Source organism: Rhamphochromis longiceps, linkage group LG5 (assembly GCF_057381845.1).
Source record: "Rhamphochromis longiceps isolate RC_006_pf linkage group LG5, R_longiceps_female_GT1.1, whole genome shotgun sequence".
In the NCBI taxonomy this organism is placed as follows: Eukaryota; Metazoa; Chordata; class Actinopteri; order Cichliformes; family Cichlidae; genus Rhamphochromis; species Rhamphochromis longiceps.
Genome location: NC_140561.1, coordinates 33,351,174 through 33,378,036, shown reverse-complemented (window position 1 = coordinate 33,378,036; position 26,863 = coordinate 33,351,174). Strand labels below are relative to the sequence as shown.

Sequence of the window (26,863 nt, the reverse complement as noted above, 5' to 3'; positions counted from 1 at the left end):
GAACTGGATAATAGTGCTGAGTGTCACACAAATTCTAACTGTCTCTGTGGTGACACTTGCACAATCTTGCTCTCTTTCGTTTTCGTTCTCTGCCAAATCTGGTGATGTGGCTGCTGTCTGAAAACAGCTAAGCTAGCACATCTCATCACCACAGCAACAACTACGGTTCTATTTCAAGCTTATCTTTTTTCTGGGTGTGCATGTGGTTGAATTAATAATATTATCCTCCTCTGTCAATCTGTCAGTCACTTAAATTCCTCACAGAGAGAGAGAGAAACAGTGAGCCAGAGATTTCCCGGTTTCCTGCCCTCGCTTTGCTATGACCCACATTAATGAGCACTTTGTAGTTTGACTATCTGTTAGTTACCACTGAGGAAGATGACTGTGATAGCCCATATTTCTCTCGCCATTCCCCAGTGGCTGGCAGGATTAATGGCAAAGCTGCAGACTATGGCACTCGACAGCCATCTTGGGTTAAGGATGACTCAGATCTTTTTGCTCACTGTAGACTCATTAAACATCAAAAAGAATTCCTCATGAGCTCAGTAGATGCAATAATGCACAGATTTTTTATGCCGTGTTGACTAAACAGTACTTAGGGTTACAGGTTTGCACTTACAGTGGCTGCTAGAGTCCTTCTCAATGCACTTTATGAGCTGCTTCTGTTTATGGTGCCTTGGTTTGACACGACAAAGAGGAAAACACACTGTGCCATTAGGTCTGAGGTGATGCAGAATGAGAACCCAGGCTTTTATTTTATGTTTCTGACTGCCTGAGCATGTTAGTCGGCTTCCACCTAATTTCAGTTGCTAATACATTCCCTTTCTTACAGTTTTCCCTGGGTTTCAATAATTGAACATGCCTGGCTTGGCTCTTGCACCACAAAAAAAGAAAAAAAAACATGACTTCACTTTTATGGAGACATGATTTGACAACAAGCTTGGGATTAGACAGACCGTCCCACAAGCAGAGAACAACACAGCCCACTTGAGTCACACTTGTTTTTTTTGTTTTTTTTAGATATAACTTGAAAACTCGTTTCTCTCTTGCAGAAACAGTGTTTGCATCCATTTATGCCAGATGTAGTTTTGCATGTGAAACAGGTAAAGTGAAGAGAGGCAGTGAATAAGAAATGCACATCAGCCACACCATTGGCTTTTCAAACTGAGTGGCTCAGAGGATGTACATTACCGCAGGGAGAAAAAGACATCGCTGAAAGAATCGGATCCACTGGGAACAATAAAAAATTCACCGTGCTGGTATGCTAACAAGGCTGTCAAGACTGAGTCTGGCAAGATTTATTCAGAAATCAAAACACCATATTAAATACAACATGGGCAGATTTTTTGCCAGGAGAAAATAAAGCTGGTGAGGCTTATAGATCCAAATTTATCAGTCAAATCCAAAATATGGCAAATATTTTCTTGCTCTCAAGGCTGCTATTAATTAAAAAAGAGATGATTCAGTTTATAAAGAAAATTCTGGCAGTGCTGCTTGCATTTATAGCAATAAAAGTAACATATAGGGCTGCTCGATTATGGCAAAAATGATAATCACGATTATTTTCACTGAAATTGAGATCACGATTATTTGACGATATTTATTTAACCCTTTAAGACCTACTATAGAACCAAGTCCACCAGAGCTTATATTATTTTTTTTACATGCTGTAGTGCCATTTGTGGGAGCATTTCAAGTTGCTATACATCAATACAACTGTTATAGCCCATATTTTAATCATATGTATGCATTAAGTCCATAGTAATTACATAAATTGCAAAAAAGTGCAATAAACTACAAAAAAAATTGAAAATCGCTTTTGTTTTGTTTACATATATTTCTACTTGGAGAAATTTAAGAGGTTTATCCCTCAAAACTTTAAATACAATAAAGTTGCAAAAAATAGTTTACAACAACAGGAAATTTATTTTGAGTGTCTTCATAGTTTTATTTTGGAGATACAGTTTTTATATACTGCAGGAAAAACAAAAAACAATCCTATGATGCAAATTTGCAAAGAAAACAGCAGGTGCATCATTTCACTGTGGGAAGTGTTACGAACAGCTGATGGATCGGCAAAGCGTGTTTCTGGAATATTATGTTTTTGTTCCTGCAAGCGCTTTTTATGCAATTTTTGCAAAGCTTTATGTGGAAGGAAACCGTGACCGAGGACAAGCTGATGGCATCAGATGTAAGTACAACTCCTCCGGTTTCATATGCAAAACAAATTATTGCGCTAGCTTACACGGTTCAGGTTCTACAGGGATTTAAAAATAGTTACACAACACGGAGCGTGCTGCTCTGACCGGATTTAAAGGGTTAACAATGACTTTAAAAAATAATATAACATAGTGTGCAACACCACTGAAGTTGTTTTTTTTTTACCTCTTTTCAACCAACAGCAGTCACTCTCCTCTCCAAATAACTCCTGCTTAGCTTTCCGAGCTTCCCTCGGGTCCTCTTAATCAGCGGTCTCCAACCTTTTTTGCGCCACGGACGGTTTATGCCCGACAATATTTTCACGGACCGGCCTTTAAGGTGTCGCGAATAAATGAGGGAGGGGCTAATAATCGGCTCAGTCATTTTTAATGATCGTTGAAAGCCCAGATCGTAATCGTGATTAAAATTCGATTAATTGAGCAGCCCTAGTAACATAAATATCTCAACAGCTGGTAGAGTTTTGTGAAATGATGTGCAGACATCCACGATGCCGCAAGGTTAAATCTTCATGGCATTAGTGATGTCACTAATTTCCCTCCATGAGGTTAACATCTGTGGTTTTAAGTGAATTGTCTACACCGCTGGATTGATCGCCAAAGATCCGAATATCTGTTATCTGCATTTCACAAGAATTGCTGCTCCTTTGAGATTATTAGTCAGATGTTTATAAAACTTCCAGTTATGATCACCAAATAGCCCTTCATCCAAATTATGCTAAAGTTCAAGGTTGCAAATGAATTATGATGATCATTAGCTGGATGAACAACGTCACGGACGTTCTGCTTTCAGTGTGGTGCAGATTTTAGTTGAATGAATAAATACGCTGTTATTGAAGACATGTTGCTTGAGCATGACGCTAGACTCTGATGCCAAGCGAGGATCTACAGGAGATGTGTTTTTTGTGTATTTCTGTGTCTACATCTTCAGCTGCTTCATTCTGCACAGACCACATTAATGATAGAACAGAGGCTTGGTCCACAGACTTCTCATTAAAAGTACAGCCATGAGATGAAGAGAAGTCAGACTGTGAGGGACTGTGAGACAGCAAAAAGAGAGAACTACAATTAAAGGTGGAAGCTTTTGGAAACAAAATAGGTAAACTAGAGCAACAGTGTGTCTCTCAGCCCCTGCAGGCTAAAAGTCTTCTTTCCTCTCAACACTTCTTCATGCTCTTTCTTCCACTTTTCATTATCTTCACTTCCCACCCGCCCTGCCCCCCGTCTCTCTGGGACCAGGACATCTCCCGCCTCACATTATCACAGCACTGCTGCTGTTGATGCTGCTGTTAATTCGCACACCCCAGCTCACTCCCACCACTGCACTTCTGCTGAGTTGGTCTGATCTTGCCTTTACTTTACAGGAGGAAGGTCATTCCTCCATCTCCTGTGTGGTGATGGACAAGAGAGGGGAGGGGCAGGAGGGCAGAGGAGAGGAAAGCATATGGTTAGTTAACTTTAATGCAGAGGCAGATGTCTCTCTGTGTAGTTGGAAGATTAGTGGGTTGGAAATGTGTCATGCTATGATCATACAAGGGAATATTTGTAGTCTTTATTGTCGAGGGGCCGCAGCCCAGGTTTATGTTACATATGGGATGTGAGCTTCACTTTTAACTTTTGCCTTTTTGATATTGAGAGTGCTTAACTTCTCATTACCTCATATAATAAATCATGTATTTGGATTTCAAAATATTCATAATATATCAGCTAATATATCGGCTTTGTTGATTTTATTTGCAGTCTACTTAAAAGTGCACACACCGTCTACACACTGCCTCCATATGAGTATGTGCTTGTCTCTGTCACAAAAATAAAGTCTGAAAAAATTAAGCACTGCCTTTAAATAGTTTCTTTTAAATGAAGTCCTGACATCGTCAAATATACAAATCTAATCGCCTGCTAAATTTTTTTGTTTTTCCATTTTTTTCTTGTTGCCTCCCCATGCCCTCTCTCCACTCCTCTTTTAGTTCATCCCTCTAAGCTGCTTATGTCAGACTTCTGTCCCGGTGTGGGCACACTGTGAAAATGAGGTGAAATGAAGTGTGCGGAGAGTGGTTTGGGCATGTGAGACCACTGCCTGTTTAACTTTGCATAGCTCTGTAGCCAGCCAGCCAAGCAGACAGACTGAAAAACATGGCTACAGAGTGGCCCATCATGTCCCTCTATTACAGAATCCTCCAGCCGTAGTAACACTCCACATGCCAGTTATATAAGTGAAGATAATTCATCTGACGGTTCTGTGTGAGGTGTGAGATCATAAGCCGGGTTTATGGCACACCGCTTCTCTCGACGGAGTCAGCGAGATCCTAGTCCCACGGACAACTGTCTGAAAAATTGAGGCGAGGCTCTTTGCTAAACTTGCCCCTCAGAAGTTCCCTCGGGCAGTTTTGTCCCCTAAAATGGCCACAAGAAGCTGCAAGGTTAGGGGAAGGGGGTGGCGCTCTGTCAGTCCAGGAAATTTATGAGAACTATGAGGGGAGCCAAACCAGAGGTCTTGCAGGTGTTGATGCTGTAGCAAACTCTCTTTGACCAAGTGCCACAGGAGATAGAGGCAAGCTTGATGTCAGAGGATGTCGGTGACTTGTCATACATCACATGATGAATGGGTAGGGAAGGCTAAAGGGACTAGAAAGATCAAGCTTCCCTGAACTATGGGTGCAGGAGAGCATTAGAGAGAGTGAATTAAAAGTGAAGAGTGTAAGAAGCACCTAAGATTAAATCTCAGAATGTAGGGAAGAGTCCAAATAGCACAAAGTATGTCTTTATCATATTTTATATGTGGTGCATTTACATATTGCATGGATTTTCGGGCTCTTTATGCATACATTTTAATACTGAATTTTCTATGTGCACTTAGTAAAGTGCATATATTTACTGTCTTTAAACCTGCATATAAATTTTCCCCATTATTTATTTCCTTTTAACTGGAGCAAGACAAATACACAACATGAGACAGGTTTCAATATTGGAAGAACCCATGCAGGGGTGTTTGTTTAATTGAGTTTGGAGACTGGAGGGATCAAACACCATGCTATCCAAAGATCTTCTCTCTTTGGTGCTTTGATGATAGTGGTGCAGAACACTGTATACAAACATGTTTAGTCCGAATCTCCCAGTTATTCAGCTGGTATCAGATGTGGTAACTGCAATGCCATAGCATTTCATTCACATAATTGTCATACACATCATGAGAATGTTGTTTTCCTGTAAGAGATCATCATCATCATTATTTGATGGGAATGTTTCATCAAAGGATAAAGGAGATCACTCTGAAAAAAAACTTGATTGCTTTATCAGTAACCCTTTCTTCCCAGACTGTAGGGGATTCGAACCATGTCAGTAAAATGCCCCCTACACAGTAATAGATCCACACAACTCAGTATTATTTCATTTTTATCTGTCACCTTTCGATTACATACAATATGTACAATTATTATAGTGGGAGAAGTGAAACGCTGAGCTGTGTCTTTGTAGTTCTGGCTTTCTCTTCATTATAACATAACATTTTGTACTTCAATAACAAACCAGTGGTTGGATTATAAGCATTTTGTGTTTTAAGCAAACACTGGCAAAAACCAGCAGGTGATGTGGAAGCGGGTGGGTGGGATGGAGTGGCAGCTGACACTATTCACTGTTGGGTCAGGGCATGCGACTAATTAATGTTTTAGATGTTGATTAACCCTGTAAACCCCTTCATACTAGGTTTTACCTGCTAAACTACTTCTTAGCTGCGATGAGCGATACCTGGAGCCTCTTCTGGTTGCCTGACATAGTAACTGGTCACTGTTATGATAAAATCTGTTAACAGAGTCAAGCTATTTTTTCCTGTCTCCAGGTGTATTGCTAAACTAACCAGTGAATAAATTTACACTATAGGAGATGTTCCCAACCTGTTTCATTTGAAGTACCAAAAGCATGTTTACTGAAAACAATTTTGTTAAAATGTATTCTTGACTACTTTTAGTTTTTCATGTGCAGTACAATTTCCATTTCTTTCTGTTTTAGTATTAACCCATATGTTATGTTTAGTGTGTATGCTGTTTGCTAAGGTTGCTGATAGATTTACTGTACTTTCTTTTCCTGTACTACTACAGTATTTCTAATATTAGTCTATCATGCTTTCAGCCAATAATTTTAATTGATACCTAAATTTTTTAGGTGGTTTAACCGTTTATTCACTTTTTGCCACTTTCTCATCTATTTTAACCATTTTACGTGGACTGTTTGCTCCTTTTTTCTGGTGGTCATCTTCAGTTATCCAATTCATGGGTTGAGGTATTTTTTTGCATTCGCATAGCATATATATGTCTTGGGGGAATTCATGCCTTGTGTTTCCATCAGTGTATAGAGAGAGGTGTCAAAGAACAGCTCAAGACCTGACGACATATTCCTTATTCAGATGTCAGTTAATTAACAGACAGACAGACAGACAACAGAGATAATGACCTCCCAGTGGACTTCTCCCTAAGGGAGAAGGCCTCAGAATGAAATGTCACAACTGACTCCAGGCATTTGCTCAACTTTCACTGTGCTTAAAGAGAAACACAATATCATGCATTTTAAAACATGCCAGGCATTTATTTATGTATTTGTCAATATTTTAATGAGATGATTGATAGCCTGTCACGTCTCTATGGTAAAGGGGAGGTAATAACTGCTGCGGGGCCACTTGTATCCTTAAAAAACTTGTACAAGTTGTTATTTGTATGGATTAAATGAAAAATATATTATGTTTTAATAAGGTTTGAGGTGACCATTTAACCATTGCCCTAGCTAACTATCTGCTGGTAGAAGCTTCATCTTAATCTTAAAGATAGAGACATCTTCTCATTTATTCCCCCAGGAAGGAAAAAAGTGTATTTTTCCAACAGCAGGCTGTGGTTATTCTGTCTTGTTTCATCAGAAAACCTAAAGCTTGCAATTCAGTGATTACATCATAATCAAATCATTGGTCAAAATGTGCATATCTTATTAATAAATTTAAAAAGTGATTTGAACTTATAGTAACCTACAGATAATATGTAATATAGAGTACAGTTTTTAATAACAAATGGTTAGCTGCTTTAGAAGTACATGAAGCATACTTAGAGAGTTGGAACACCATCAGATTACATCACACTGGAATGAAATGAATATCACTAATGTAACTAATGGTTTTTTCTCTTTCTTAATTGCTTGTCTCAGTACTTCAGTTTAAAAGTGACATGACGTTTTGTCAGGCTTACATAATAATTTTCACAGTCTGCATTTTTGTATAATATGCGGACTGGAATTTGCAATTCACTGAACAAATCTCCTCAAACAGATGCATGACGTGTGTGTGAGAAAGAGTTATGTCTTGAGCTTCGAGTGTTAATCTAATTCTGTGGCTTCTGAGTGTGGTGTTGGTCTATGTGAGGATGTTAACAGTCTGTCGCTTCACTAGGGGTGCCAGGCACCGCTTCTGTTTCTGCAGAGCGAGTGCAGATATTTTCTTTGAGTTTCGGAGAGAAAACAGTACTGCTGATGCAACACGCAGCTGAAGGATTCCCGTGGGTGACCTTGCTCTTTTCTGACACATCCTCTGCCATTACTTCATGAAAAAATGACAAGGTAGCAGATGAAAGGATTCGTGAGAAGAGTGGGATGTGAAGCAACAGCTTAATATTTAAGGGATATGTCCATTTGATTAGACTACTCTCATCCAAAATGGGCGGAAGCCTGCGAACACATGTCACAATATAACTGACAAGAAATAAATTAGGTCCGATTTCCTACCATCAGTTTGACTGCAGCGCAGTGAACAATGCAATGGAGGGGGGGACTGTCAAAATTGAGGAAACAATCATTTTAAATAAAAGAAATTCGACAGAAATTAGATCAATTTTTTCCCCTTATTATTTTCTTTTGTAGACAGCTACTGTACAGTTTGCTCATCTTTTTGGCTCACTGTAGAGAAATAACCTCCAACTGAGTGGATGGCTGATGGGGTACAATAAAGCCCATTGAAGCCCTGTCACAGAAAAATGAGGCCTGCTACAATAGCAATGTTATCTATGGGGAGGTGCAATGAGGAACTTCTCTGATGTGACAGACTCGCTAACAGTGTCTGACAGGACCCAGGAAACCACAAAGGCCGCACTGTAGCACTGTACTCGTACTGAAGTAAACAGATCAGAGCAGCGGGTATGTGTGCCTGGGAGTGCATGCATTTTTGCCCTTTTATTTATCCAGTGGCTACTCAACTGTCTTACATTATGGCACATTCACACCTAGTATCTTCACTGCATCTGTATATGTGTTTGTTGAGGATTGTTCTCCTTTGATTGTTGAGGCATGATGAAGCATTACAGTGAGAAGTTGACAGTTGTGAGAAGACTTTCTTCATCATCAAAGAGTGAGTTTCATCATCCCAAATGCACAGTTAACCTACAATTAAGGGTTCAATATGCAGACTAATATTTGATGTGAAAGTCTTGAGCGCGGGGAGGTTTTGAGAATAAGGAATGATGACACAATTAGTCTAGTGGAGCTGATCTGTGAAGTCCAGTGTTACATGCAAAGTCTGAATGGACCCTCAGACATTCCCACAACTTGAACAATGAATCTTGAAGACAATGAAAACAGTCCTCATACTCCTGGAAGAAAATTTAAAAGGACGCTACATCAGGGAGGAAATGAAAGGAAAAAACCCAGTCATAGGAAAAAATATGAATTATAGCATCCTAACCAAGGCATTTGCATGATTTAGTTAAAAATCATAATCAAATATTAAAGGTTGTAGATTCTTGAACATTTCTGATGGTTATGAATTGTCTGAAATCTGCACTTTTTTGCTATGCAAGCCATCCAGTCATCAAAGAAAGCAGAAAGCATCTTTCAGCCATACATTTAACTGCTTTTATCACTTTAGGCTTATCTTAGCTGTGAATAATTTGAGTTAATCTGATACTCCTGTAAGTTCCCTTCTCTGAAAACCAAACTGACATTTCAGTAATAGTCTAGCTGTTGCAGGTTTAACTGCCAAAAAGTGGCAATGCTCCAGTTTTAAGAAGAAGCAGTTTTAGTGATTTGAATTTAAATTTGCTGAATTTCTTTATCTATATACTAAGTTATGAGCTGTCAGTGAGCATATGGAGCACATGTAGTTTGCTGAAAAAGCCTCACTTCCCTATTAATTCCCATGTGTGCAAGCTGAAAAGGATATTCTGGGACAGTTTTGAGATGAAGTTTCCAGATTGGGCCTTGGTTCACCAGTTTCAATCTGTCTGTCTGCTAGACCAGCTGTAATGCAGCCCTCTTTGGAGAGGCAGACGGAGAACATGCAACCTTTATTCTGAAAAGCCAAGCCCGGCGGGATGACAGCTCCTAAAACTCTGTCAGATGGCAGCAAGGCCTCTGGACATGAGGGGCATTTTGATTTGAGTCAGTAGCCTCCAAAACCTGGAATGAGAGTAAGTTTAGAACACAAAATAATCGGAAAGCTGCGCTGTCACAATAATGGCCTGTGTTGGCTTCTGTCACGAGCTGATGAGGAAAAGAGGATTTGAGGGTTGAGTAAGCTTATGGAAATATACCCAAAGCTCATCATTATTCTATCACCCCTCCTTAGTCTAGTGCCTCTCCCCTCTCTATTAGTACATATACTGCATCTACAGTAGCGAGATCTCATCTTTAGTCCTTATGATTGGTATTCATAGCAATGCAGAACAGTGTCATGCTGAGCAGAGTTTGGGCTGTGTGCACCACAAAGAGGGGAAAGACACGAAGAGAGAATAGAAGTGAAATGGGGGGAAAATGATTACTTCTCCGTAGTCACGCTGTTTCAAAGCCTACTCTCTCTGTCAAGAGATGAGGAGGATGAGGGCTTGCAGGCAACGAAGATCTCTTCCTGTTTTCCAAACTCCTCATCATGTTCTTTCAAAGAAAAAGTTTTTTTTCCCTGCTTGTGTATGACGACTCAGAAGTCTTCCTCTGCCTCAAACTTTGCATGAACTTTCTTTGTTTTTTCAAAGGCTTCTGGGAGTTGAGAGCAAAGGCGAAATCTTTTCAGATCTTCTTATGAAAATCTCTGGTGTCTTGCTTCTTGGAGGTTGTGGCATTGCGTGTCTTTGGTAAAAACGTTTATGAGTCTTGTGCGAGGTTATTGAAACTGTAAAGACCACCGAGCAACAGGCACAGTTGTTATCAACTGTCTCTTAGCGGTTTGGATTTCCGATTTGTTGCCTCGGATGAATGGATTCAGCTCGGTCCAGTTTGTTCCGATTACTCAGAATGCAACAAACAGTCAGAGATGTAATCTACTGCAGCTTTGCAATCAATTTTTTAAGTGTTTCTAGGCCAGAAATCCCTCTATAGTCTCTTTTGTACTCCAAATCCCCAATCATCCTAAATGATTACAGTGAATTTCACAGAAGAGATCAAAGTTTAATAATCAGTTTAACCTTTGTTCTCCCCCTCAGTTACATTTTCAATTGTGTAATCGACCTGGACTTAGAAGGCAAATCAACAAGGATTTAAGCTCTCAGCTTGAAAGGACAGGTGGTCTCACATACTCTCCACATAAGAATATATTCTGTCAGTTTCTGACTTTGTTTTCCCTTGCCCCTTGTGAATTTTGAGTTTACCAAATGATCTTTACATTTTGTTTCATTAATTTAACCTCATTCATTCAGGGAGGGTCTTACAATTAACCCAGAGTATCAAAATTTAAAAAACTCTTAAGTAGGAAACTGCTTGCTAACCTCTGTACTGCCCTTTCATTGATTAATGTAAGCTACCATTCATTCGTTAGCGTGTCCCTTTATACTGTCTGTATACTGTCTATATAGAATGAATCAAAATACACCTAACTGAATTCAAATGATTACACTTAAAGTACTACTGGCAGACTGCAGCTGGCCATTTTCCGTGCCTTGCAATATCACTGCAGGAGTGTTCAGGGAGTTGCATGGGCTTAATTGCTTAATTATTGACACCTGAAAAGACATCTCTTGGGTAAATTGGTCAAACCATGTTGTCTGTTAAGCTCTTCATGCTTTCATGACAGTGTTTTTCTTATACCTTGATTTTAACTTGTATGATGTTCTAAAAATAAAACCCATGTCTTTATTAAGTCGTCTCCATTTCATGTTTCTCTTTGTTAGCACAGTTTGCATCAAATAATTACACAGAACACAGTTTATTCCCTGAGAAACAAACGTAAATATTACGTTGAGGCATGAAAGGGTTACAGTTTTGTCAAGAAAAACAGTTTAATCTCATTTTGTTGTATTGATTACTTTGTGAGGGTACATGCCACTTGGATGGATTTCCTTTTAGGCATAAACTCTTCTGAGAGACTACCAACATGTTTTTATTGACCTTCCTTGCCTCTGCTTCTGTTGATGCAGGAAAAGTATTGAACACGGACCTGCGCCACTACCTCAGTCTGCAGTTTCAGAAGGGCTCGCTGGACCACAAGCTCCAACAGATTATACGGGACAACCTCTACCTACGCACCATCCCCTGTAAGTACACCATTGATGGCATTCACTATACATGGTTTGAATGTACAGTCTACCCTATTTTCAGCACATGTGCACTTTTGTCTGAAGCACCCTATGGGAACAATGAGGCCGTTCTGTATGCATCTGACAGCTGGAAACATATTGCACTGAAAAGCAGCAGGCCTGTTCTGATTTTATTACGCAAGCCTGAATACGCACACCGCGCTCAAACACATATGTACCCTGTCTGCTCCTGCACTGTCAGTCACTCACAGCTCTCTGTCACACACACTACAAAACACACATTTCAGTGTCACCATAGCAACCCGGCCAAGGACATCTCTGTAACCCCCGTGTAACTTATTTACTTCTGTGCCGTATCATCATAATGATCAAAGTCGTATTCTTTCCATAAATATTCCTGCTTTTTCCCTCCCCTTCTCTGCTTTTCCTTGCTGACATTCTACTCAGCGGGGCCGTCACCAGCTATTATTCTTGCTGTAATCAGTAATTGAGTGGTAAATAAAAAGGTTGGTACTGTGGACAGTGAATGGGTTTTTGGGTAATAGTAATTTTGAGTGGAAAAACGGAAAAATATTTATAAGCAATATTAGTCATTTCATTACAAATTAATATATTCCAAAAACATACAATCCCTGTAATTCCAAACAGTGGAAATGTTTCATAATGTCTTCAGGATTTGGACTGGGTTAGTCGAGTAAAATTCACTTTTACCGTGCAGACAGAAACCTTTCATTGGTAAAATGTCACTTTCCAGGAGCTAAGAAAAAGAAGAACACATTTGCAGCCTGACGCCTCTGCATTTTCTAACCTTTTTTTAGATAATTCAAAAGGTTTTATAAGCTTGAATGTTCGCCGTTTTTGTTAAATGAAAGCATGGAAATTACCAAAATTAGAGATGAGGCTGTTAGCACAGCAAAGGTGCAAATTAATATCCCGATTAAGGGTTGTGTGGGTTGCATAAATGCAGGCTGTTTGCCACAATGATGAGAACGCCTCTAAAATTAGAAATGCAATTTTATTTCTTTTCTTAAAAGGATTTTTTTTGTGCTGTATCTGTCTGCATTGCTACTGTAATTTAAAAACAGATTTCCATTTAGAAAATTTGTATTAAATTTGTATTAAATTTATTGTAAAACGGTGAAACACTGATGTCGAATGACGCACAAGGAGAAACTGCACAGAATTTTAAGGCACCAGATGATGTGCTGAAGTGAAACTGCATCGACGGGAGACGTGACTCTGACACGGTGTCTGTAAGTCTGACGTAATGTTTGCACAGATATATTGGCCTAAATATTTACCACGTCATGCTGAACACTGACTCTGCTCAGAGAAATGCCGTAATTGGGTGTAGTCAAGGTTTAAGTCACGTGCAGAGGGACTTCTGCTGAGGCGATGACAGACTCTTAGGCACAGCCCTGTCACAAACACGCAGCATCTCAGCACTCGCGCCCCTCAGGGCTGGAAGTTGCTCTGCTTTGTTCAGAGGGGTCATGCAGCGCAAGTGTGAAAATTTTCAGAGAGTAAGCTGCTTACCTTTAATATATATTTTACTTAAGGACGATCCTTCTTCCATCCCTCGCCTCACTCAGTTTCTGAGTCTTTCTATGTTTTTCTTTGTGTTTATTCCTCTCATATACCTGTCAGTCATTTTGTGAACTTTGTGAATTTTTCTTCTCAAAACCTGGCTGCACTGGTAGAATCTTGGGTCAGTTACACTCGATGGACAGAAGTTTATTAAAGAGCTTTACAAAACTCATTCCAGTAATTTCCCCCCCAGCACTGCTACCTGTCACTCTCACCTGCTCTTCTCTGCACACACACACACACACACACACACACACACACACACACACACACACACACACACACAACATAACATGCTTGGACTCTTTTCTGTCACCCATCCACACACCCCCAGTATTAACTACCTGTTCAAACACGACGTTGTATATTTTCATGTACCGCGGCGGCGGTCAGTGAGATATTACAGGCTTTGACCACCATTCATCATCCGCAGCCAGTGGGTTCGGTGCATGAGTCTGACTCTCTAATCCCCTGCTTGAATTACTGTCTTAATGAGCAAGAGTCCGGGACTTGCACAGTGACGGCACCTCCATCATTCACTCCCTCGCTCTCGGTCTCCCATCCTTCACCCTCTCTGTTTCACTTTTACTCTTTTTCTGTTTCAATTACCCTTGGCTCTCCTTTCAGCTTTATTTAGATTGTGGTTTGAATGTATAAAAGCAAAAACATTTGAACCACAACTAATAATTTAAAACAAACAAAAAAAGATCTGTTTTTGCAGTTTATAACCTTGAAATGCTCCAGTGTATATAACCTAGTGTTGGCATTCCAATGTCAGGTGCATAAAAACATTTTACCTGTTCCAGAATCAGTTACAGTAGCATACTGTAGCACATATTATCCTCCATGTATCCAGAATAGCATTACAATATTGAATAACTGGTTGGTTTTACAGCACCAATTCAGTATTTACTCACTGTATACAGAGTGACCACACTGGTATCAACCATACCAGACAATAGTGCAGTGCAACAGCAACACAAGCTGCTTTGTTGAGTAGTGTGAATGGCTTTTTTTTTTTAGCAATAGTCTATCTTCTGCTCCCCTGCTGTGTTTTGCAGTTATTTTGCTCTTGCAATTTCACCCTGCAACTCTTCAGCATGGATTCAGCTGGTCATATATTTGGCACAGAAAAGTGAAAAGTTGTGCAGTGAGTACTCCTACCCTATAAGTAACACTATGGCATTATAAATGAGGACACATAACAATTCGCTGAATGTGTTGAACATGACGAGCTGATGATAAACAAGCACATTTGAGAGCCATGTGTGACAATCATGCTGACAGCAGGCGGATTAGCGGTTGGTTTGTGTCACCATGCCAGTGGTCCACTTTAGTTAACTACCACCACACTGCACTACGCTAACACAACTACAGCTGATCTGTGCCATTCTGTTTGTGCAGCCTACTAACACCATAAGGTCAATTCTACTGAGCTTTAGATTTTAGGTTCATAATGCAAGCATTACTTTTAGGCCAGTTATGAAACACAAAACAAATTTTTTAAGAGACAGAAAGAAGAGGACAGGCGATGAAGAGTGGTCTGTAATGGAGGAAAAGGGGGGGAACAGAGACAACACGCGAGCACAGTCTCTGCTGTTTGTGTGTGGTAAATCCCCGAGCCTCCTTGACAGGGTCTTGGGACGGGCTCCATCTCATTTGGACTTTACAAAAACGCTGGAGGAGGCTCTCAAGTGCTCTGAAGAGAACAAAAAGAGGAGGGTTTTCTAAGAGGACAGAATGCTCAGGGTCACAAGCGGTCCCTTGACTCCCCACCAAGATCAGAGATGGGGAGAAAGAGCTTTATGCCAAACAAACTCTCTCTCTCTCTCTCTCTCTCTCTCTCTCACACACACACACACACACACACACACACACACACACACACACACACACACACACACACACACACACACACACACTGCACTAGTGCAGGTACATGCACAGACAGGAATGCAGGGATGGATCAACGTGTCATGTACAAATGCTGCTGGACTATCCCTCCATTTTCTCATTTCCCAGATTGCTCATCTTCCTTGCTTCCTCTCCTTGTGTCTTAGGTCCTCCCACCAGAGATGTGAGTAGAGGAGGCAAGGAAAGGTTATGAGGAGAGAGGAGTTGAGACAAGTCCGGTTGGCCTTTTGTTGTGGGCAGTCTGAGGTACACCTGTGCACTACTCTTGATGTCAGATCAGCATCCTGATGTGGCACACCTGTGAGGTGGGATGGATTATCTCAATATAGCAGATGTGCCCACTACCACACATTTGGACTGATTTGTGACCACTGTTTGGGAGGGATGGTTATATTGTGTATCTGGAATGAATTTTAGGTCTCTACGTCCATCCCATGGGGAATGGGAGCAAAAACAAAAGTGTTGCGTTTATATTTTTGTTCAGTGTATGTTTTATGCAACATACGTACCTTTTTTAGTCACGCACAAACGGTGAAGGGTAGAAAGCTTGATCTTAAATAACTGACAAAACAGTTATTTAAACAGTCCATCTCTCATGTTTTTTTTTTTTTATATATATTCAAGCTGTGAGTCATATCTCTTTTATACACTGGAGGTAAAAAAAAACACTTCGACAAAGGACACACCTGCCCATCGTCAATTACATCTCCTCTGACAAACCTCCTCTTTCCTCTCTTCTACAAGTGCATTTAAAGAAATGAGACATCCTTCAACGTGGCATACTGAGATTGATTTCCGGGTCACAGGCAGAAGGATGGAGGATAGACAAGACACGGAGCCACAAATTAGAGAAATGAGAAAAGCATTCTGACCTCGCTCTCTGCATGCTAAATGTGGCGACAGCTCATTCCTTGTGCTCTGCCTCCCTGTTCTCCTCATCAACTGATTTTCACAATTTCCCATTAAATCAATACTGGTAGAAGGTAGATAAAGGAGCTGTTATGCATTTACTTTTTATATGGCAATATAGGGTAGTCTGTTTTACAAAAAGACATCAGCAGATAGCTAAGTGACAGAGTTTGCCAAAGTATATTTTCTCAAAGGCGATTTTTTCTGCAGAAATACCAACAGAGTTTGGATTTGTGATGATCCCTTTTGCTTTCCCTGTTCTTTCTTTCTTTCAATTTCAACATCAAAGCCCTAAGCCACCCTTGTTTGAAGTACCATCATAAAACTGTGCACGAACTCAACATGTTAAATTTATGGCCTGCCACTTCTGACTGACTACCTCTGAAGTTCCCATTGTGGCAACCTCGAGTCCAGACGGTTCAGAAAATAGGTCTCAGCAGTTAGACCTTGGAAGACTAAGGTGACAGGTTTTTTTTCTAACCAAGATAGACAGGCGCACAGCTCTGAACCACTACTCATAACCATAAAATAAAAAGAATAGTTTGACATTTTAGGAAATGGTCATTCAATTTCTAATAAGAGTTTTATGAGAGCGTTGACACCATCCTGAATGTTAAATGCAACGCTAAAGCCAGCAGCTTGTCCGTCATAGTGACAGGAAACTGGCTTTGTACCAAGGACAAATCTGCCTAACAATGCCAGTGAAGTGAAGTTTAGTTTGTATTATAAATGGAGTGTATGCATGTGACTTGTTGTCATTGTCAGGTTTGTAATCAACCAGCAGTTTTAAAGATAAAAGCTTCAGATATTTGGTTTTTATTTTTGGGGGTCAGAATTTAGTGTAAATGTAAACCATCTAAGCTTGGGCACCGGACTTACCTGTCTCATCTGTCTCTTACTCCAGGCAGGGATCATCACTCTTCAGGTCACCTCATCTTTGCCTACTCAGTGACTTTGTCACAATACTAAGTAGCTTTTTATTTTTTCAAAAAGACATGTAGCTGCAGATCTAGGAACCTTTTGAACAAGCAATGCTGTGCCAAAAGCACATGACATAGATCTCCCTAGTCCCTACCCAGGGCACATCTCTGAATTTACTTTTTCAGAGATTTCAGAGATGCTTGGTGTGATTTTAATTTTTTTAAATTTTATTTATTTAAATCACAACAAAACCCTTCGATAATAATAATAACTTTATTTATAAAGCGCTTTTAAACAAAGTCCTGTACAGCTATTTGAAACTAAAAAGATAAATAAATAAAAGCGATACATAGCGATACAAGTAGAAAACACAATACAAGTTAAAAACAGTAAGAATTTTTTTTTTTTAAAAAGAAGGTAAAGAATTAAGACATGTAGGATAGGGTAAACAAATGTGTCTTCAACTTAGTTTTAAAAACCCCCACAGAGCATGCCTGCCTAATATCTTGAAGGAGGAGGTTCCACAAAAATGGGGCACGAAAAGAAAAAGCACGCTCTCCAATTGTCTTTTTTTCTGGCTCTAGGAACCTTTAGAAGGCCAGAGTCCTGAGATCGTAGAGCACGAGATGGAACATAAAGGTGTAAAAGGTCGGAGAGGTATGAAGGTGCCAGTCCATTTAAAGCCTTGTAGGTGAGCAGCAGGACCTTAAAATCTGCTCAAACCTGACATGGTAGTCAATGAAGAGATCTCAATATAGGGGTAATGTGCTCAAATTTCCAAGTACTTGTTCAAATGTGAGCAGCTGCATTTTGCACCATTTGTATGCACAACAAAAACCTTCAATGCACTTCATATTGTATGGTAAAAACCCTACAATAATACAGAGAAAACCCCAACAATCAAACAAGACGATCCACTGTATGAAAGCACTCGGCAACAGTGGAAAGGAAAAACTCCCTTTTAAGAGGAAGAAACTTCCAGCAGAACCAGGCTCAATGAGGGGCGGCCATCTGCTGGTGGGGTGGGGAGGGAGGCAGAGCAAGAGACATACTGTGGAAGAGAGACAGAACCTAATGATTAAAAGTAAAGTGGTGTATAAACACAAACCTGAATAAGGAAGAAACAGTCAGTGTATCATGGGAAGCCACCAGGAACCTAGGCCTATTGCAGCATAAGAAAGTGAAGGTTCTGGGTCATCGGATTCAGCCCTAATTATAAGCTTTATTTATATAGTTTGACCAGACAAGCAGCTCCCTTACTATTGTTTACAATACCTCTAGCACCATCCAAAGCACATGCAGCAGATGGTGTTGAAACATTTTCTTGACCTCAGGTTACAAAATTGAAATGAATAAATAGGTCTAACTAACAAAAGGTGAGCTTTAATGACTCCACAGGGCTGATAAAAACAAAACTAGAACCCAGAAAAGCTTTTGAAATATGTGAGTACAAGAAGGTCAAACTGAAGGTAAATAGACAAATTTACAGGGGAACAGATTAAACTGCATACGCACACAGGGCTGACTGGATGCAGGTGAAAACAATCACAGTGAAATTAATGAGGGCAGGGCAGGCTACAGCAAATGAGGGAAAAACAAAAAAGAAATACCAGAGATCCACAACTAAAATAAAACAGGAGCTAACAAAAAACAAGACAACAAGGAAAAATAATCAAGTAAAAACTGAAGGGTGCTTCAGAGACCATGATGCCATTTTTTTTGTACTTTTTAAACTTTATGTAACCCCAAAAACTGGTGTCATTTTGACTTTAGAAGTCACGGCACTACTGTTGCCTTTTTCTTGTGTGTCTAGTGATTTTGTCAGATTACAGTTGTACAATTGTTGCCTTTAATTAAACCAGGAGACACATGTCCTGAATCTTTTATTACTTGCTGTTGATTCCCACTGAAGCTCCAGAGCCTGAGAAAATGTCACTCGGTACAGCCCGAATTTGAATAGAGGAGACTCTCCCCTCTGCTATGTGCCATGATCCAAATACATTCCTGCTGTGTATTGCTGGGCAATTAACTGCAGTATATCCACTTAACCTTTTTCATTATAGTATCTTTTTTGGAGGGGGGGGGGGCTTCCTGCCGTTAGTTTAGCAGTCTCCAACCCTTGTGTTCAAAAGAAAAATATGGCAAGATGCTGCAAAGTTCTGTTTGGATTTGCCACTTTCATTCATCTGCACCCTCAAAACATGAGCGAGCCCTTATTATATTGGCACAACTGATTCACAATAGCAGGTTTATGGTATATATTGGTGTGGCATCCAGGATGATGGCTTAGGGAGATTCTTGGCAGGTACAACTGTGACTCAAGTAATTGGGCTACAGGGGACATTTTCGAGGGACCAAAGCCAGCGCCGCAGGCAGACAAGTTGGTAATGAGAAGCAGCAGAGGTTGGCATTCACACACACAATGCAGTGTCAACTGCTTTTGGTAACACAAACTGTGGTATCACAGCAGACTGTAGAAGCAAGCGTCTGTGTTTTGGTTTTTTTCTCCCCAAACTGTGATTTTGCTCCTGCACTGTGCAGTGAAGCTGTCACAGTCCAATTAGGGAGAAAATATGAGTGGAAAAACAAAAGGAAATGGCAACATAAAGTTACTTAATAGGCTATTTGGCCACCATGATCTACAGACCCTTTTCACTTCTAATTAGCACAGACTCTACAAGTGCCAAAAAAATACTCTGGAGATGCTGCAGTATATTTCAGTAACATTCCACTATAGTTGTTGTAATGCCTAAATGCAGTTTATTTTAATGCAACACATGTATACTGTTGCTGAACAGATCAACGGCACACTTAGGGTATATTTGTATTTAATTCAAAATACTTATGTTACTTTCTTGCTGATACTGTGCGTTGCTGTTGCTGAATTCAGAAGTGGTAGAAGTGCTCTTGCTTGGCATTGTGAGAGCATATTCACTTACTAAACTTTTTTCTGTGTTGTAGGTCTGTGTAGTATCGTTTCTGTGTTTCCCTCATCTCCCTTTTCTGCTGCAGGGCTACTCGATTTGCTCTGGTTTCCTCTTACACTGAAATCGGGCTTATTTAAAATTTCAGATTGAATGATTTTCTGAATATAAAGGACTGTTTTATGCAAGCCCCCTACAGACTGGTAATCTGCAGGGTTGTTTCTTCATCTCCCTCTTATCCTCAACCCTCTGCCCTTCCCATGACCCTAGAAAGGATTAACTAGGAAGTATCTGCTCCAGAAGCATGACTGACATTCATTTAGGTGAGAGAAATGTCCATGAAATGCAGGATTGATGACTGGTGGCTGTGTGTCTGCTTTGTTTTGCCTCTCATGCTACCAATTACTGCTGTCCTACCTTCAACTCTTGTGGTTATTTTAGTGGAGTTTACAAGTTTGGTGACACACCACCTAATTAGCCTTGAGTGCAATTGTAGCACATTCCCACTTACTTATTCATGGAATACAGTTTACATAATCCCCATGCTAATGTAATCATTTGGTGTCAATTTTTTTGCCTTGCAGATAATCATCCTCGAAGAAAAAAATTCCCATCAGTACTGAAGTAGACTGTGGCTTCCCCACAGGGGCAAAATATGCACTCAGAATTGCCTTGTGTCATTTGCATTCGCGTTGCCCTCTGTGGCACTGAGTGAACTTAACCCACACCAGGGGGCTACAAATCCCATTGCTTCCATCATAATTCACATCTCTAATTTGCTCTACTGATTTCTGCATTTCAGCTGTAGCCAGTATATGTGCCAAGAAGCTTCCAATAAGAACTTGTTAGCAGAGGCTGCAGTTACTCACGAAGGATTAAATGAATTAAGCCCTCAGTGCTCTACAGGCCTTCATCAATTATCCATCTTTCACAAGATGGTACCAAGGTCTCTTTGGATTTTCATTCCAAAAAGAGATATCTGCTCTTATCAAATATGTACTGCAGTCCTGTACAGATAAAAAGAAAAAAACGCACAAAAACTGCATCTTTTGTATCTTTGAAATCAAGAACAGAGAGTAGAGAGTTGTTTTTATTTTGACTGGTCAATTCAGTTCAGAACCTGTTAGCCGAGAAAATATCTTAATCTCAGTTTCTGTCTCAACTGAAACATATTCTACATTACTGCTTTATCTATACTTGTGTTGACTTGTATGCTTGTGTGTTTTTCTTTGCAGGCACAACACGGCTTCCTCGAGAGGGGGAGGTGCCAGGCGTGGACTACAATTTCATCAGTGTTGGAGACTTTAGGATCCTGGAGGAGAGTGGACTTCTGCTAGAGAGTGGAACCTATGATGGTAGGCATCACGGTGGCATTAAGAATATGAGAAACCTTTCTATGTGCATGTCTTCGGCGGTGTGCATTTAGTCAGAGAATATGATTCACACTGACAGCTCTCTATAATAGAGTGAGTGTAAGCTTGCTATTCACAGTCATTATGACTTATAGCCTGCCTTAGTGAAATGTGACGAGCGGGACAAAATGTATTGATCAGTGAAACACGATTAAAGACTTGTTAGAAGTGACAGTCAGAGTAGCAGCAGTATTTGCAGCTCTTGATATAAACTGCACTATTCAGCTTCTCCTCTCTATGTGTAGAAAGGGCGATGAGGTATGACGCTTGCAGACCTTAAATTTAAATAGACATAGAAATATTGTATAAATAAGAACAAATTTTTTGTAGCAAGGATTAAATAAACTTTACATTTTCCAGGCACTTTAGGACCTGAAATAGTCAGCAGTCAGTGACAGGTGTGATAGGCAGGAAGGGTTTTTTCTTCTTTGTAGCAAAGCATTCAAAGTGTTTGAGCTAAAGGGTGAATTATAGGCCTTGTGTTATGTATGTTGCAGTGATCAGAGGATTGTAATTTCCTTTCTAAGTACTATAATTGACAGCATGTAGAGGAAAAAAACAAAAAAAATTCCAGTCTTCTTTTTATTTTCATTACAAAATTAATTATTAAACAAAACTGCTGGAGGTTACTGGATGTTCTTACTCCTAAACAACTAAAACATAAAGTGTTCTGCAACCAGAAAAAGATACAGATATTTAAATAAAAAGAGTTGCCCGAGTTTTCCCAGATAACAGGTCATTCACCCTTTTCTCTTTTCAGCTTGTCTCCATAATTAAATCTTTTGATCTTTTCACTGCTCGTACTGAAGCTTGTGGCTGGTGCTCAGCTCTGGTTAGCTTTATCTGGCATTAGACACACATGGACACACATACATTGTTAGCACACAATTCCACATCCTTGAATACAGAACAAATCCTGTCCTTCCTTCTGTCGGAATAGATCATCTAAGAATTTGAAGATCAGGTTTCCAGGGCTACCAAGGCACCCAAAACCTGTCCTTCATCTATGAGCTGAAGTCAAGTGGGATTTATACCTTTTATAAAGAGTTTGACTGTTTGCAGAAAGAGAGAAATGGGGAGCAAATCGAGGAATATAATATAATAGAGAAAGAGATGTAGTTGACAGGCATACTGAGCTCCTCGTCTCCCAGTGGAAACCCCCTTTGCCGAGGAAGCAGGACAGCGTCGGCTATGTGCAGATGTGAGGATTAGCTTCTCAAAAGTTGGAAGGTTTCAGTATACTACTCCTAAGAGGGAACACTCTGAACACTCTGATAGTGGATGCCCCCTCCTCTGCGCGTCTGCTTAAACTCAGTCAGCACAAGCGATGCACGGCTACTGTGGCAGGGAGTGTTGATCTCTAAGCAGCACAGTTTACTCAAAGGTGGAAGTAATCGGATCAAGGAATGTGATTTACTGCATTTAGTTGTGTTTGAAGCCCAGCCTATTTTTTTCTTTGGAAAGGGGAAAATAAGTTCCTGTGTCCTGTCACAGGCCAGGTGGCTTCCATAGTTCTGTGAGGACCTCGTGAATTACCTTAAGTCTGTAGTCGTGCATAATAATTGAGCTGTGCACAAGTTGCTTGGCTAATGGGATTCTTAGTTAATTATAATGAACTCCCTGATGTAATGGCCATTATCTTAATGGCTCAAGAAAAACATTTGTCCTCCACTAAGCAAATGGCTTATGGGAGGCAATGTACATATATTTTTAGCCTAAACAGCGTCTCCTTAACTTATTTGTCACAAAGCTGTCAGGGATTGTTCTTCTCTCAAGAAAGACTGGATAAAAATGAGGACACAACACACTTGTAATATCCCTCTAGGATAAGATTGTTTCTGTGCATCCAGGCTGCTCTAAAATTGGTCGGATACAAGCTGGACAATCTATGTTGGTTGTGGTCCCAGGTAATCTGGCAAGCACACATATAAGCCATCCGTGCCAAGCATTCACAGTTAGTTTTTTGGGGGGGTTGGTCCCTCCTTGATTTCTGTGCCTCTGAGATCCAGGTTGGGTCACACTTTCAGAGTTGAGCAGAGGAGGCAGTTAAAAACTAAATAGGTCTTTACAAGACTTTTTTTTCCCTGATAGATGAACTTTAATATGCTACGAGCAGAATTCTTTCATCTTTTGTCAGCCACTTCTATACAGTTGTTTTAGGGTATATTTTGTGGTAATGAGTCAGATTTTTGCAAGAAGTGAAAACAAACATTAAATTGGATTTTGAAGCTGACTGTTTGTGGATTTGGTCTGATGGATTTGTTGCTGTGTATGTGTCTGTCCGTGCATTTGGTAGGATGAAAGAGTGCTCATAACCTTGTGTAGCTTATATTGCCCTTCACAACTGGAAGCTTTTTTTTTTATTACCAGTAGCTGATTCCACCACCATGAAATTACTTGCACACACTTGGAAGGAGCAGGTTCACTCATCCTTGCTCATCAACCTCATGACACAAGGATCACAAGTAACATTGGACAAGCTTCCTTTTTTTTATCAGCTTATAAGGCTTCCCTCCATTTATAATGGCAAATAGTGCCACAAATCTCTGCTGATACACTGCTTTCACACACCGCTATATCTGCGCCACACATTTATCAGGGGCCAAGATACATGTTAGTAAGTAATTAATCACAGAGGTAGCGTCTGGCTGATAAATGTCAGCGTGTGGCAGGAGACAGGCGGGGATTAGCCAGCAGACCCAATCTTTCCCCGCTATCGCTGTGCCACCCCTGTTAATGAAGCCATCTTTGACAAATGCGGATGGCTGTCGCTTGGTAAACAGTAAAGTTACATGTGAGGAGGGGAAGGGTAGGCTTTCATCCAGCCTTCGTCTTCTTTTCAACCTTCCTGCTGCTTTGAGAAAGATAGCTGCATTAACCCTGTTTGCCGTGTACTGTTGCTGGCATGCCCGAGGAGATGAGGCCTGGCTCAAGATGGGCTCACTTATGAGGAAGGCTGATGTGGTGCTACTGTATCGCTCTGTAAAGCTGCTGGAGTGGTTGTGATATTTTCCTCACAGCCCTCTGTTCTTTCTGGCATGCACGATGCTGTCAGTTTTCCCTCTTTGTAGCGAGCTATAAAAAGATCTGGAGTTGATAAATGCTGCTCTTACAGTACACTGTTTGTGATGCCTGCATGTTCACGCTTAAATACATCAAAGGTTCATAATACAATGGTCCCATAAGCAACTGGCTCCAAATGAAAATAAGATCAAGTTTATGGAGGCTAATTAAATAGCCAAAGATCTGCATTTCCCAGCGGTATTTCTCTGTATTCTTTATTTAATCTAATTATATACGATGATTTCGCTGAGTAGGCTCAATCTGACGATCACTTATTGTAAGTAGCAAGTAAATATATGCCTTTACTAATGGATTACAAAAAAATTAATTTGATAATTTTTCCGTAAACACATCTGACAGAGCAGCATTTAACAAACAAATAATCATAATAAATGGCAGGGATTTAAATTAGTATGCACATTATTTGTAATCCTAATGGAGGTTGAATAATTACTTATTCAATGCCTAAATTGAGTTCCACATACTGCTCACTAGCCATACATAGATAGATCACCCCATGAGCTAAATGAGAAAATAATTTAACAAAGTTTTACTCTCTCCTGCGTCTCTTTACAGAGCGCTGTTATCCCACTGAATATTTATAATCCGTAACACAAGGTCTTTCTTCATTATGGAAAAAAAGCAAGCTGAGAGATAGATAATTGCTGTATTCAATGATCAGTGTAATTAGTTGCTGGCAAATTCCAAGTGAAGTGATTTTAATGTAACATGAGTGATGACAGCCCTGTGGTGCGGTTATCAAGGGGAAACAAAGCGGGGGTTTAAGAGACGGAAAAAATATGCAGAGGAATCAGACCTCTGAAATTTGTAAATGGTTGACCTTGAGTGCTGGTGTGTGACATTTAGAGAAATCATTTTTGATTTAAATCACAGAAATTGTGGTGATAGTGGCATAGTGGAGGGCCTGTCTGTGTCTTCTGGCACAGCCAAGTACAGTTTTCTTTCCTTTTGGTCTTTTTGAAATATACTCAAGCTTTTCTATTTCTGGTTACATTATTTTAAATGACTTCTTTTTTTCATTTTCCTTTCCTCTGTAAGGTAACTACTATGGAACCCCAAAGCCTCCAGCAGAGCCCAACCTGGTGCAGCCTGACCTGGTGGATCAGGTGTTGTTTGATGAGGACTTTGGTGGCGAGGTCCCCAGGAAACGTACAACCTCAGTCAGTAAGATGGACAGGAAGGACAGCGCTGTACCTGAGGAGGAGGATGATGATGAGCGGCCACCACTGGTCAATGGCTTGCCTGGTAGGTCAATGTCAAAGCATAAAATGTTAGGCTTCAAAAAAGGTGTACGAAAATAATGTGGCACTACGCTCTCCTGTGCAGATTGGTCGTCTTCGTAATTCATTTTGTCATTTTGCATCTCATTTGTCAGTCAAGATTGAAATATTTTGTACTCCTAGATCAAATGGTATTGCATATTATTTTTCTTAATGAGAAGCTCAGGGGAAGAAATTTCTACTTCCGATTTCTTACTGTTTAATAATAGTCAGTTTTCAGTTCTGTGTTTAGTTCAGTTCAGTAATACTTGACCCTAAAAGACCCTAGAAAACCCTAAAGCATCAAGAATTACTGTTAAGTCTTTTTTAGAAAGGGACCTGAGGACAGTGAGACCTGATCCAAATGCAAAAACAGGCCCAGAAAGAGAGCATTCAACAGGTATTGGATTTTTCATTTCATTGTTAAATATAATCCAGATTTTTGACATAATGACACTTAGATTGAACTCAGTCTGTGCCCTGTCTGACTTGGTTCCTGAGGATAGATTTGGGTTTCTAGTTTTGAAGGGACCCAACCGACATGTAAAGAACTTTAGGTCACAGTAATATCGCTTTCTAGAAATAATAGAAATAATGTTATCTTGGACTCTATTTTAAATGTGTGATGTGACAGCCCTGTTACCATTAGCGTTGAATAAACTCCCAGGTCACCTTGAGAGACTCTGATCTAGGAGAGTAGGATACTGTGCATGTGATCTATCAGAACAACTCCTGGGCTCTCTAAGGAGTGAATCTGTCCTTAATGCTTACAAGGAGAGCAGACCTGTAGCAGAAATAGGTTACATGCTACATACCATATCCATTTTTTTTAGTAGGAGAGAATTAGGGTTAAGATTGAGGCCAGTCCAAGCTGAAAATATTTTTTACACAATGAAACGTTGTTTTGACAGTCTCAGCTCAAGCACTGCTTGCTCAGCTGTACAAGGGATTCACAGAAATCCAGTCTGTTTACACAACTGTTCTGTCATATTGAAATCAAACACAAAACAATGCCCAGACATTCAGGAGTTCTTTTTATGGAAAGCAACCAGTCACAAATGACTGCTCTGCTACAGCCCACAGCTGTGGCAAAGAAGTCTCAGACCAACCGTAGATGGAGAGAGTTATGGTCGAATGAAAAAAGAG

The 26,863-nt window shown here is 40.1% G+C and overlaps 1 protein-coding gene across 2 annotated transcripts in view; it reads left to right on the top strand.

Annotated features, from left to right (window-relative positions):
• Nucleotides 1-26,863, top strand: part of magi3b (membrane associated guanylate kinase, WW and PDZ domain containing 3b) — a 125,051-nt gene that overhangs the window by 74,807 nt on the left and 23,381 nt on the right. For both annotated transcript variants that reach the window (XM_085407314.1, XM_085407316.1), the window contains exons 2-4: nt 11,588-11,704; nt 21,198-21,317; nt 25,497-25,703. In XM_085407314.1, the coding sequence (XP_085263440.1) occupies nt 11,588-11,704; nt 21,198-21,317; nt 25,497-25,703 (444 nt within the window). The remainder of the gene's footprint in view (nt 1-11,587; nt 11,705-21,197; nt 21,318-25,496; nt 25,704-26,863) is intronic.